Source organism: Mandrillus leucophaeus, unplaced genomic scaffold (assembly GCF_000951045.1).
Source record: "Mandrillus leucophaeus isolate KB7577 unplaced genomic scaffold, Mleu.le_1.0 Scaffold60, whole genome shotgun sequence".
In the NCBI taxonomy this organism is placed as follows: Eukaryota; Metazoa; Chordata; class Mammalia; order Primates; family Cercopithecidae; genus Mandrillus; species Mandrillus leucophaeus.
In genome coordinates, this window is record NW_012106475.1 from 833,963 (window position 1) to 848,826 (window position 14,864).

At 34.4% G+C, this 14,864-nt stretch overlaps 1 protein-coding gene across 4 annotated transcripts in view; it reads right to left on the reverse strand.

Moving 5' to 3' along the window:
* The window catches only part of KTN1 (kinectin 1 (kinesin receptor)), an 83,642-nt gene that overhangs the window by 15,838 nt on the left and 52,940 nt on the right, over nucleotides 1-14,864 (reverse strand). For all 4 annotated transcript variants that reach the window (XR_001008176.1, XM_011999670.1, XM_011999672.1 and 1 more), the window contains 6 exons: nucleotides 12,881-12,971; nucleotides 10,426-10,494; nucleotides 9,337-9,374; nucleotides 7,460-7,550; nucleotides 5,033-5,119; nucleotides 1,720-1,809 (listed from right to left, as the gene is read on the reverse strand). Coding sequence is in view for 3 of the 4 variants with exons in the window: in XM_011999670.1 (XP_011855060.1) it covers nucleotides 1,720-1,809; nucleotides 5,033-5,119; nucleotides 7,460-7,550; nucleotides 9,337-9,374; nucleotides 10,426-10,494; nucleotides 12,881-12,971 (466 nt within the window). In the remaining variant the exon portion in view is untranslated. The remainder of the gene's footprint in view (nucleotides 1-1,719; nucleotides 1,810-5,032; nucleotides 5,120-7,459; nucleotides 7,551-9,336; nucleotides 9,375-10,425; nucleotides 10,495-12,880; nucleotides 12,972-14,864) is intronic.

Genomic DNA, 14,864 nt, shown 5'->3' on the forward strand with positions numbered 1-14,864 from the left:
TTAACAATAACCCTTTCTCTTAGGTTTGATTTAACAACAGCACTAGAACTGATAGCGTATCTATACATTTACTCGGTGCTAGATATCTCATCAGTTCAACTCAAAAGCGGTAGAGATCTCCGAAACTGATCAAATCTGAACATATCCTCGATAGTTACAATGGAAACAAAGGAGTTTTATCTCCTTACTTGAAATAAATGTAGGCTATACTTAACTCAGACTACAAATAGAACAAGCCATTAAGTTTACTTACCCCACCCCTAGCACCCACAGAGCTCCTTGGAGAAATAGTTGATTCTATGTTTGGGGCAGGAAATGTATATGATAAATCAGGAGCACCTTATCATACCACAAAGCATAGAAGCTATCAAAGTTTAGCAGCATTGTGTCAAAACGACTTGGTAACCAACCTAAATAAGTTCCAATGGGCCAAAGGAAGACAAGCAGACATTACGAATCTCCTGATGAAAGTGCACACCACTGCCTATGAAGTGGTCTTGCCCCTATTCTACCCTACCCCCAAAATACTGAGCCTTAATCTGACCAGGAATCAGATTCCTGATTACAGATTTGACACATAAAAGATATATAAAGAAAAGAGGAACATGCTACCACCACAGGGATGCAGTCAACTAAATCCAAACTGTGGGAAACTTCATAGGAAACCACTAAGTCTTTTGTTTTTTTTTTAAAGGAGGTGGGGTGTTGCTGAGAAAGAGTGGGAGAACCCGTGGATTAAAAAATATCTAAGAGATGTCTCTAACCAGTTATATACTGACCTTATTTGGATCCTGATTAAAACAAACTACAGTAAGTTATTATTAATAAAATAGACAATTTATATGACAACTGGAGAAACGCATACTATACAAAATTAAGAATGTGTTTTGAAGTGTAATATGATACTTTTTAAAGACAAATACTTATGTTTTAGAAATGTGTACTGAAATATTTACGGATGAAACGCTCTGATGTTTGAGTTCCTTCAAAATAATCTAGGGAGTACAGGGTAGGAGGTAAAACATGATTGCTTATATGCATGCCATGCACTGATAAGTGCCATGGAGAGATGTTGGGTACATCGGACCTCATTATGCTTGTCTCTCTACTGTTGAATAGTTTTCCATTAAAAAAAAAAAAAAAGACCCTACACTCTATTTTAGGAAACTCACATGCACATTCACTGACTTTCTCTGTCCTCAAATAATTATTGTTAATTCTCTGAACAAACAAGAACATGTACTACCTCAAATAAACCAAGTTGTTCTATATTATCTGTAAGATTTCTGCTTGAAGAAGGTAATAGATGACCAAAAATCTTGAGTTTTAAAACGCAAAGAGCCTGGTTCATAGTATCAAGTACATTAAGGAAGTGTTCCTAAAACTAAGAAGCAATCACTTAAAATTAAGTTTTAAATAAAGCCATTAAGAATGTTACCATATTGGTTTTATTAGCATTAAAAAACACTTCTTTCCCAAATGATGTTTTTAATCCCCTAAATAATGTCTCATAAAATGTTATAGAAACAAAAGTATCAGGTAAATAAAAATCAGTTTCAAATCAAGTTATTAATCTTTACTGAAAAGCACCAGCTTAACAATGGGAAAGATCAAGGAATCAGCACTCTACTGAAACAAAGAGGAGTGCAAATGATGTTGCTTATTCATACCTTTCCTGAATAATGTCATCATGTTAAAAAAATAATAAATTAGTCTTACCAAATTAGAAGGGACAGACACCTTTGGAAATAATTTTTTGAGAACTTCTTTAGCCTCCAACTCAACAGCTTCCACCTGTTGTTGACTTTCCTAAAGCAGAAGATGAACCACATCAAACTCACAAGATCACAGAATTTTTTAAAAACAGAAAATAAAAAACTATGGTGTCTTAAATTCTACAGGAAGAAAAAGTTAAAAAAAAAGTTTAATACTGACAAATGTTAAAATTTCCCACTTTAAGATATCAAAATGCTCCCATAAGAAAAAATCTGCAAAATCTCTAAAGCATCCTAAATACCAAATAATGCCTTAGCAATATCTGACAATATGGACATTTTCCTTGGCATTTAGAAATCAAGTGATTTGCCTGTCCAGAACACTTCAAAAATAAGACACACAAAAAACACTTCTTATAGCTAAAACTTCATAAACTACCGATAGCAGAAAATACACACTGGAGGAACATAACTGAGGTTTATTGGCTGGTATATCTCTATTAAAAAAAATGCATCACTTATGGACCATATAATGTCATGGCATTAAAATGGTAACTTCCTTATTTCCAACTTCAAGGCCATGTGAAGTATTTATGCTAAACAAGGAGGACCATCAAAATCTGATGGATGATATAAATGGGAAAAAGAACAAGGAGCAACTGATGGCATATTACTTCACTAATGCCACACATCATAAAAACTAGTTCTGACACTTGTATATGGACTCTGCTATAAATTTACAAGTATTACAAATGTGTAAGTCTAAATTTGCTGATATTAAATCCAAGTCTAATGCATATCAATTATAACTCAAAACCATGGTTTGTCAAAATTAGGGTAATGACTTATCACACACCAAAAAAAAAAAACAAAAAACAAAAAACTAACATTCAAACTACCTCCACGAGATTTAAAAAAAAAAAAAAAAAAGACCCCTATAAAAATGCACATCTAAACCAAGCCAAGAAAATCATCTAAAAACAACAGTCACAAAGTTCAACAGGTGACAGGAAGGCAAGCAAGCTAGAAACTTCTCAACCATATCTTTCCCCCAACATTTAGATGTGAAATTTGAAATCTATCACTGATTTAAGGTCTACACACTTCAATTTTAGAAAATCTAATCATATGAAAATTTACACAATAAACAGCTGCAGATTTTGCCATTTTCCATACACACAAAAAGCTGTTAATTAAAGATCAGCAGATTTTTACAATAGGTGTTTTAATAGGGTATTTTCAATAATTCAATGAAGTCCACTAATTTTCAGGAATATACCTAACTACATAAAATAAGGAAAATAATTAATGCTACTTCAAGGATATTAAGAGGTAATTCTTATCATTTGACCAAAGCAGTGATCTTTAAAGAAAACCGGTTAGCAAAAGAAACACTGAGGAACAGCTTTTTGAAAACTTTCCAAGGAAAAAAACAGACTAAAAGAACAAAGTGTCTAACATAACCAAGAGCCACAAACATGGGAAGTTACTTTTATTTGGTATCAACAATTTTATCTAAGAAGTTTTTATCTGACATAGTAGTTTGGTTATAGATAGCAATTTCCATTCCACTTTAACATCTGGGAAAGATCTAATACTGAAACTGAACTATAATTTGCATACCATCTTTAAATGAAATGTATACAAGTCTTTTTCAGTAGCTCCTCAAGAGTATTTAGCCTTTAAAAATAATCCTGTAAAGACAGCATATATCATCCTCTTTACATTTTAGGTAAGTTGACCATAACTTATTTCTAGTTAAAATACTGAAAGTGTTTCACATAGTTCCTTCTCATCACAACATAATTTACAGTACTGGGTCAATCAACATCTCTTTCACCTATGCTATCTAAGGACTGTCTAAATTCCATTGAAATATAGAAGACTTTCTATTCTATTCTCTGCAGATCTTTAGCTATGCAAGAAGGCATCATGCACAAGAATTCTAGCTTTCTTTTAGAATCATAAAATGCAAAAATGCCTATGGCAAGTAGCATGTAACTTCTTGTAGGAATGGCATGATGAGCACCCAGATACCCAGTCTCACTAACAAAATAAAACCAAAGAGGTGGCTCTTAACCGTCAAAAACAAAGTAATAGAAACAACCAGAAACCACACTAAAACCCTGACAGAAATGACTGTACAGTTGCAACCACTCCCAATGAAATAATGAAATGTCCCAATGAAACGTCCTATCTGACCTAGATTTTCCTACTCTGTGGTCCCAATATACCTCCCAGCTATCTCGAATTTAACCTTTACTGAAAATTGTGGCTAGATGAATAGGGATGTAGTTAAACACAAATCCACTAAGCTATAGGAAATATAACTATAAACGTATACTTGCTAAAAAAAAAAAAAAATTTACAGAACTATTTTATACTTAAAAATTCCTTCAGGTGTCACTAAGACTTATATTAAAGATTCAATAGAGTACCGTGGCACACAAAATATTTTCACAGTGCTAAAATGAATCATGTAGGTTCCTTCATTTACCTATCTGCAAAATTCAATACCCCTGTTTCACATTTATTTTTGGCAGGAATTTTCAAAATACTTGACTGGACTGGCAGATTCAATTTTTTCAATCTTTAAAAACAACCTCTCTATGACAATTCATTAGAAATCTTCACACTCAATGGTACAACTTGAGCTCAAGGAGAATGTCCTCCATTGTTCTGAAGACAAAGGGGGCTATATATTTCAAGAGTACTTCACATACTCTGGTCAAGAGAATTATCCCTTGACAGTAATATTTCATCTAAACATGCCATATATGTCATTGCTATCCAGTAATATATGAAGTTTCAGTCCACCACCTCTAAGGAATCATTCCCAGCAACATACCGAAAGTTGATGCCTTTCCTGTATTTAAGACTTTTAACATTTTTCTACCTTATCTGTGACATCTTGGTGTGCCCTCCAAAACACCTAGTTTATGGCACATCCTACATATTCAAATGTGTTTGTTAATTCACCTAGATTTCTTTGGTTCAAAGTTTTCATGAAAGTTATCTTAACCAACCCAAAAGGCGCATATTGTCTGACAAGAGGTTAACATCAGTCTTCTGAGACTCTTCAGCTTAAAGTTGTGCTCAACAAAGCCCAAACAATCAGGTAATCACAACAAATCAGCATGCCCAAAATTAAAGCTTCAAGGAGTAGATGAAAAAAGCAGAGATGATAGAGATGATAAATGTGGACAAGGAGATTTTATATTTAAATTGCAGTAAAAGTAAATGCTTTAGTCTGATTTTAAGACAAGCTGCAGATTTTCTCTGTTCAGTGGATTGTTTCTAGGAGTTAGCATTACAACCTTGGAAGTCTTGTTCACTTTGTCCTGCAGCATTTTTTCAGTTGATGCCAATGCTTCCATTGCTTCCCAGTTTTTCTCCCGAAGGTCCTAATCATTTTTAGAAAGAATGATTTCAGTTTATCCATTATTGAAAGATTTTTGCTTTTTTACTTCATCAGTATTTTGCACTGCATTTAAATGCTGGTTACTGCAAAATTATTTCAATGGGGAAATATGCATATTAGCAAAAAAATAAAAAGCAATGTTTAGAAGTTTGAATGAGAAAATAAAGACGCCCACTTTCCATGTTTTAGTATATATACCAAATAGGCCAGCTTTTAAAATAACTACTATGCACATGTGACAAAGAAGAAAGCATTCAAAAGTAAAGACACAAACCAAGAATACATACATAATTTCAGGTACATTGAACATTAGAAGATTAAAGACAGAGCAAATATAGAAGTATTACAAAAAGCTTTTCATCTGATGTTTAAACAAGGCCCAATAACACTCATAGGACTTTCCACTGCAGTGTAACATTTTTTTCTCTATGTTTTAATACAATTAACATGTTTCAAATCTACCTAGGAATCCCACAGTAACCCACTGTCTTCTATGTCTTTCTTGGCATGGCCTAACATTCATGCCACAAAACAACCTTACATGAATTGTATGAGCTAGTTGATCAAAGCAAAGGGGAAGGCTGGAAGGCTATAAAATAGATTCTCTTGGAGGAGACAGAGGTTATTAAAAATTGAGAGATCTGGATTTTAACAACATTTCATTCACAAATATAAATATAATCTTCTATATTTCAGTCTTTTTTCCAGAATGAGAAATCTAAACAGATAAAAACCAACAACAAAAAATAAAAAGCCAATAATCACCATTTATTACTTAATATATGCCAACCACTGTACTTGGCAGTTCACAAATTCTCATCGTTACAATAACCGCATGAGGTATTTATTCTCATTCTATAGATAGGGAAACCACAGCTCAAGTAAGTTAGGAAACTGAGCCAAGTACACACAGAAAATGAAGTGGCAGAACTAAAAGGAAAGACTGACACTGCTATCTGCTGGCCTCCAGTGTCCTGGCTCTTTTCACATGGGTTCAGTGTCTCCAGCGCTGCTGCTGCTGCTGCTGCTGCTGCTGCTGCATTACCATGCCCTCCTTATCTCAGAATCCCAATAATAAAACACAGTTAAGATGTTAGCAGTATATCGGCAAGTTCACCTCAAGTTTTGTGGCTAAGCAATGCTGTTAGTACTGTTATACCAACATACAAGCGGCAATTCATGTACCTAATTTTGACAAACTCAGGGGTACAAGAAAATGTCAACTTGTTAAATTAACAATTTAATGCAAACTTTGAAAAATAGAAAACACACATCCATTTACTAGCAATACTCCCTTAGATTTCAGTAACAGTTTACCCTTGCTCAAGTGTTAGCAATCACAGTACAGTGTACAAAAATTTCTTCTCTAGCAAGAATGGTTGGACTCTACTTTATAGGTGTTGTCCTCTGGTATGAGAAAATTTAAGAAATTCTACTAAATTCATTATTTGTCTACTCAGTAAGTTATTAAGATTCATATTTCTGAAAGCACTATCCCTCCCCTTTCTAGTATAAACATAGTTAGGTTCTATGGCCTCTAACACACTTAATTACCAAAATTTGAACCACCTCTCAGTTAAAAATGAGAGGTTCTGGCCAGGTGCCATGGCTCACACCTAATCCCAGCACTTTGGGAGGCCGAGGCAGGTGGATCACTTGAGGTCAGGAGTTCGAGACCAGCCTGGCCAACATGGTAAAACCCTATCTCTACTAAAAATACAAAAAAAATTAGCTGGGTATGGTGGTGCACACCTGTAATTCCAGCTACTCGGGAGGGTAAGGCAGGAGAATCACCTGAACCCAGCAGGCAGAGGTTGCAGTGAGCCGAGTTCATGCTACTTCCAGCCTGGGCGACAGAGGAAGACCCTGTCTTTAAAAAAAAAAAAAAAACCAGAAGGCTTTCAAAAGACCTCATTACTGAGTATACTGGGTTTGAATACTGGTATTACTTTTGGTTTACAAAAAGGCCAGCCCAATCTAAGAGGAAATATCTTTGATTTTAAAATACCAAGCTGAAAAACATGTTTTCCAAATAAAAGTTCAACAAAAAGTCAACTGCACTTTTAGTTTTTAAAAATAACTAAAGGTGTAATAATTATAACTTAACATTTAAATAAAGAATAAGAATTCGTCTTTTCACTTATTTTAAAAAAACTGTTCTCCAATAATGCCCCACCCCCCGAAAAACTACACACGGAAAATAGTACTTTCTCACAAAGATTAAGAAATCTAAAGTAAAAGTAGATTTTAAAAAATTCCTGGACCATATTTCAGTGTTAAAGTAATAAAAAGAAAAGCTTCATTCTGATTAAGATTTACTTACATTGTTTTTCTTCCTTTGGTGTTCAACTGCATCCTTCAAAGAATCTAACTCATTCCAGAGACCACTTATCTCTTTCTCTCTTTCTGAAATTCTAAACCAGAACATGAATACGTGTAGCAAGATTTCAGGTAAACAGTAATACAACTCAGATCCCTACCTATCAACATTTGTTACTACAAAATAAGAATATCAAGAAATGGTACCTTGAAAAGTACATTAAAGAGTCTACCTACTGTTTAACATAGAAAGCCCATCCTATGAATTTCAGAAATGATTTCTAAGTTTTTATACCCAATATGGTACGCTTAGGCTTGTGCTAAAGAGAAATCTCATTCCCTAAGAAACAGTTTATGAATATATTAACTGTTGTAGCTATTTATATTTTTACTTGGGTCAGTACACAGTAGCTATTTTCAGAGGAGTTAAAACGGATGTAGAAGCAGTCCCTTAAATATTTTTCTTCCCAGAGGGCAATGAAATCAGTTATAACTTTAAATGGCTAACCCACAACAAAAGTATAATATTAAAGTGAGCTCAGTGTTTTCTTGCCATTTTCATACTAATCTCAGCATTCATGTTTTTTTCTGCTACTGTTTCCCAGAAACGCAGAATGCAATGGCAAAGATTCATAATTTGATTCTGTTATAGTTGAGAGTGGCTGGAGTAGAAAGTTAAGTAACAAATAGCTCTTCGCTTAGAATCAGTCTCTATATAAGAAGCTGGCAAACTAAGGCTATGGGCCCACTCCACAGTCTGTTTCTGTAGGTCCTCGAACTAAGAGCTGTTTCTACATTTTAAAAGTGTTGTTTTATATATACATGTACACACATATACACATATATATACACATGTATAAAACAGACCTATGTGTCCCACAGGCCTAAAATGCTATCAAGGCCTTTACAGAAAATGTTTGCCGACCTTTGCTCTATATAGTCAAACTTAAGATTCGATTTAACAGTCAATAATTCTAACCTAGTAAACAAGCAACTCTGTAAACCAAGATGGAAAAACATTTAGATTATTAAAAAAAAAAAAAAATTAACAATTTTCCCGATGATAGATCACTTACATCATCTATTAATATACTTAATGTGGTTGACATTTTAACATGTTGAAACACACTAACTTATGTGAAATGACCTTAAATGTAGCCTCACAGAGAAAATTACAGGCTAACAAGAAAAATGTATCAGTTAAAAAAAAATCTCCTTAAGAAACACAATCATAAAGACTACATATATATATTTTTTTCTTGGTGCCAGGCTGGAGTGCAACGGTGTGAACTTCCTGGGCTCAAAAGACCCTCCCACTTCAGTCTCTGGAGTAGTTGGAACCACAGGTGCATGCCACCACACCCGGAATTTCTAAACTTTTTGTAGAGACGAGGTCTGACTATGTTGCCCACGCTGATCTCCAACCCCTGGGCTCAGCAATCCTCCCGCCTCAGTCTCCCCAAGTGTTGGGATTACAGGTGTGAGCTACCACATCTAACCTAAAATTTCTTTAAAAAATGAAGCTAAGCCAAAATTTGCATCATTCAATTACACAATCACACCTAGAAGAAGACCCAGTAAGATAACTGAGATAATAGAAGGTGATTTAGAAAATCCTGCAAAGCATAGTTTAACTTGATCTGAATGCCTAAAAAAACAAAAACAAACATCTCCCTCAACAAAATATTCAAATCCAAGTACTATAAAAAAAGCATCTTAGCCAAAGGTACCGCTCAACTCTAAACTGTAATTCAAGATATCCAAATAGAACTGTAAAAATCAGGTGCCATTTGCAGTTACACTAAACTGCTTATTTGAGAACGGTTTATCACATAAAAATAGTCACTACTTTATATACTGTGAATCAAACTTATTACTTACACTTTTAATAATTCTTCATGGGGGGGAAAAGAAGATGCCTATCAAAAGAGTTAAATGTTATTTCAAAACGAAACTTTTCAGGAGACTTAAAAATATTGAAGCTTTTCTCAGATATAAATTAAGAAAACAACAAAAGTAAAAATAGCATATATTTCATATAAAAGTCACCCTGACTTTAATCAAATAATTTTAATAAAAACATGTACAAATCTGTAAAATGTATTGAATGCTAAATCCAATCTTCACTGTCGCAACATACTTAAACTCTTCATTTAGTAAGTATTTATCAATTTCCCACTATGTGTATGGAAGCATATCTTAAATTTTCAAACTGCACAATTCATATTTGACTACATAAAAATGTTAAGCTTCCAAGTTAAAAAAAAAAAAACAGAAATGAAATCAAAAGAAAAACTAAGATAAGTTATGTTTCCTCACGTTTAACAAAAAGTTAATTATACATCAACATGCAAAGGTACACAGCCCTTCATATATGGTATTTATTCCTTGGTGACAATAATCTCTCAAGCTTCTTGTTTGCAAGGACTCCAATTTATTTGTTTCTCAAAATACTATCAAGTCTATCCATATACATTCATAAATTAATTTAAAGGCTATTTTGGGTAGCATCTTTTATAAAAACACATTTTGGTTTTTACCAAGCAGAATTATAACTTGAAAACCTCTTTTAAATAGTAGTACACTATCGCTTATGATATACTTGTTAGTTTCTCTCCAGTTACCAATGTTTCATTTGGGAAGACAGAGTGTCTACACACATCTTTAAGCCAACCGCTACAGTATTTAAACTGACTTGCTAAGAATTCTAGGATCAGAAAACACACAGAGATACAAAACAGAGCTGGAGTACAGGCAATAATATTATTTGTGTATACATTATAAATTATAGATTTGTTTTACTTTGGATATGACATAGCAAGTTGCTTTTTTATATAAAATTTGATAAACATAAATAAAACATACTTTATTCTCAATAAAAATGCAGAAATGGCAAAAATACTTATATGTCACTGGTTATATAATTTTTTTGCCACCTAAGTGAAAGGCAAGACATCTAATAGTACCTACCTGTTGGTAGTTTTGTTGTTTAAGCTGTTCAATTTGGGACTTAAACAATTTGTTTTCATCTTGTACATCCTAATTAAATAAAAATTAAACATCAGTACCTAAACATTTTTTTCCACATAAACTTAGATCATACAAGCTAGAAACAGATCATACAAGCTAGAAAAATTCCAAAATAGCAATAATTTTAAAGTGTGTAATAAGCTCTATATTAAAACATATGATGAAATTAGAGTATTTATATTAGTACTAGCAGCAGAGTTTGCATGTCTCAATGGAACAAAATAGAATCCAGAAATATACTCAAATAGCTCTAAGAATTTAGTATGAAGTGACATTTCAAATCAACCTCAACTCCAGTAACATTTTGGGCTTGATATTTTTCTTTGCTGTGGGGGGTTTATCCTATGCACTGCCAGACATTTAGAAGCATCCATGGCACCCATCTACTAGATGCCCCAGCCCCGCTGCCCCAGCTGTAACACCCAAAAATGTCTTCAGATATTGACAAATGTCCCCTGGGGAACAGAATCACTATTGTTATGATGGATTATTTAACAATGTGGCTACCCTTCTCTTTTTAATGGTTACAATGTTATTGTTACTGATACAAGTTACATGAAATAACCTAAACAAACAAAAAGAATTATAAACATATTAGAAGAAAATGTATTTTTTTTTTTTTGATGGAGTCTCGCTGTGTCACCCAGGCTGGAGTGCAGTGTTGTAATCATGGCTCACTGCAGCCTCTGTCTCCCGGGTTCAAGTGATTCTCCTGTCTCAGCTTCCCGAGTAGCTGGGACTACAGGCACCTGCCACCATGCCTGGCTAATTTTTATATTATTTTAGTAGAGTCAGGGTTTCATCATATTGGCCATGTTTGGTCTCGAACCCCCAACCTCAAGAGATCCACCTGCCACGGCCTCCCAAGGTGCTGGGTGGGATTACTAGTGTGAACGTACCACACCCTGATGAATATATTTTTATGATCGTAGAGAGACATCTTTCTTCCCAAGACTTAAAACTCTGGAAATTACTTATATTTGAGTACATAAAAGTTTCAAATTTCCCAAAAAGGTTTTTCCCCTTCACAAATGAAGTCAGAAGAAAAAATGGGGAAAATAAATCACCTCGTATAATAACAAAAGGTTATTTAATTTCCTTTATTACATAAAAAAGACCTTACAAATTAGTAAAAGAGTCAACCCAGTGGAAAAAATGTGGGAAAAATTAAAGGACAATTCATATAAAAATGGCTTGAACATATGAAAAACGCTTAACTTCTCTCACAATCAAAAGCAAATTAAAAATAATCTTACCATCTTTCAAGTATAATATCAAATATTTTTACCCTTGTCAATGTTGGAATGGAAGAAGGGGAAATGGCCCTTAGTTGGTGAGAGTGTCAATTAGTAAAAACACTTTTGGAGGTCTATTTAGCACTGTCTAACAAAATTTAAAATGAACCTACATGAGAGGGAGAAGGAATGTGACAGACTCAAACTTTGAAGCATGTAATGTGAGCAAGATTAATCCAAGACAATATAGGCATCTACAAATTTGCTACTACTTCAAATCAATGTTCTGTAACTAATTTGAATACTAACTGCATGAAGGTGAGAAGATACTGATTTTCTATTTAACTATCTCTTTCAACAAACAAAAAACCAACATAAGCCTTGATCCAGAATTTCACTTCTAGGATACAGATACACTATTCAAAACGTGTGCAAGGATATTCACTGCTGCATTGTTTGTGCAGAAAAAAACAGCCCTAAATAATCTAGGTATCCATCAACCGGGATTGATTATATAAATGATATATGCTGGGTACGGTGGCTCACACCTATAATCCCAGCACTTTGGGAGGCCGAGGCGGGCAGATCACCTGAGGTCAGGAGTTTGAGACCAGCCTGGCCAACATGCTGAAACCCCATCTCTACCAAAAGATACAAAAAGTAGCTGGGCATAGTGGTGCACGCCTATAGTCCCAGCTACTCTGGAGGCTGACGCAGGAGAATTGCTTGAATCCAGGAGGCAGAGGTTGCAGTGAGCCGAGATCACTTCACTGTACTCCAGCCTGAGCAACACAGCGAGACTCTGTCTCAAAAATAAAAATAGAAGATGATGATATAATCATCCAATATCATAAAACTATTAAAAGTTAGGGCAAAAATGTGCTTTATATGGAAAGATCTTGAAAACACTGTTAATTGTGAAGGAAGCAAAATACACAAGTTAGTATAGTTCAATAGAGTATTTTATAAGCAAGTATACATACATACACACATTTTATGCGTGGGTACTTACTCAAAAAATATGCCAATAATGAGACCTAGTATCTGGGTGGGAGGGAGATTCATTCTGTACTCTATTTTTTGGCAGCAGTTAAAAATTATTTTAAAGCATGCAAAGACAATAATTTACAAAATAATTAATTTTAAGTCACCATATTCACCTGTAACAGCTTTGTTTTGCTAGAAAGATCACTCTCCCTCTCTTTTAGCATGGCTTCTACCCTCTTCAATTCATTTTCCTTTTCTTTCAACCTAGAATTTTTTACAAATATCTACATTTACTAAAGTACATAAAAAAAGAAAACCAGACTCCAATATCACCCCTAATCAAAAAGATGGCAGAAACAATACAAACCAGCTTTTTTCCCCCATATTATATCAACTTAGAAGTTTGTTTTAAAAGATATTTCTAGGATCATTTACTCAGTCATACTTAACATTTCTTAAGCAAATGTGGCTTTATCTAGGAAGAAACTCTAAAACAAAAACTAAGAACAAAACTATATTTTATCTAATTGTTGCAAAAATTACCACTTAAAAAGCAAGGAATTTTGCCCTAAGAATCTCAGTCATAATTTGTTGACCCTGGAAATTATGAAATATGTATAACCTTTGTACTGAAGAGATGCTATGGATAATTTAATCTGTTTTTCCCTTACCCAATGCAGATGTAAATCTTTATCTAGCCCAAGTGAATCTCAATTGCCCTGGTCATCCTAAGCAATAGACCTATAGCATAACACCACCATCAAAATGATCTGTTTAACAGTTTCCTCAGGATAGGAAATCTTATCCATTTCAGTATCCCCAATGCCAGAAAGCACATAATAGAGTCTCAAGTATTCATTGAGCTGAACACTTATTTTTACCGCACCTTGATCTAGAATTTCAAGACGCTTATAAATCTATATGAAAAAATGACAAAACAGCATACATCAAGAGTGAGATAAATATATAAAAAGGGAAAAACTTAAATACATATTGCTAAGTAAAAGAAGCCAATCCAAGGCTGAGCATGGTGGCTCACATCTGTAATCCCAGCATTTTGGGAGGCCACGGTGGGAGGATCACTCAAGTCCAGGATATCAAGACCAGCCTGGGCAACACAGGGACATCCTGTCTCTAAAAAATTAGCCAGGCATGGTGGCATGTGCCTGCAGTCCCAGCTACTCAAAAGGCTGAGGTGGGAGGATCACTTGAGCCCAGGATGTCCTGGCTGCAGTGAGCCATGATCACACTCCAGCCTGGGCCACAGAGAAAGACTCTGTTCCAAGAAAAGAGAAAAGAAAAGAGCCAATCCAGAAAAGCCATATACTGTATGATTTCAACTATGATATTCTGGAAAAGGTAAAACTCTGAAGACAGTAAGGTCATTGGTTGGGGGGGTGCTGCAGAGGTATGGAGGAAGGGAGGGAGGGATGCACAGGTAAAACACAGGAGATTTTTAAGGCAGTAACACTGTTTTGTATGATACTGTAATGATGGATACATGCCATTATACGTTGGTTAAAACCCACAGAGAGTGATCCTAATGGAAACTATGAACTTCAGTTAATAACAACGATAACAATATACTGCTACTGGCTCATCAGTTGTAACAAATGTACCACGCTAATGCAAGATGTTAACAGTAGGGAGAATTGGGAAGAGTATATGGAAACTGTATTTCTCTCATTTTTTCCTATAAATATAAAAACTGCTCCACCACAAAAAATAAAATCTATTAATTTAAAAAAGAAAATGGCAAAAAAAAAAAGTAAGGCAGAAATATACCTAAAATTACCTACTTTAATGGTCTACATATACCTACTATAAATAGGCCAGAAATGCTGCCCTAAGCTTTCCAAGCAAATAAGAGATAAGCACCTTGACAGTTACACAATAGCCAAAAGACAAACAATCATTGTACAAACGAGCAATCTTCCAAAAACAGAGTAATCTCCCTTGTTTTTAAAAAGATAATAACCTAATAAATATACTCAATATCTTGACAGTTTAAAAGGGGACACTTCTTTAAAACAAGTATCAATAAAGAGTAATGGTATCACCAAGAAAAATTTGTTAAGAGCAATTTTAAAGGGGGCCAAAAGGATCAGGTCCAGATACCCCTTCTCACCACTGTAACCTGCTGTAGCTTAAGACAAC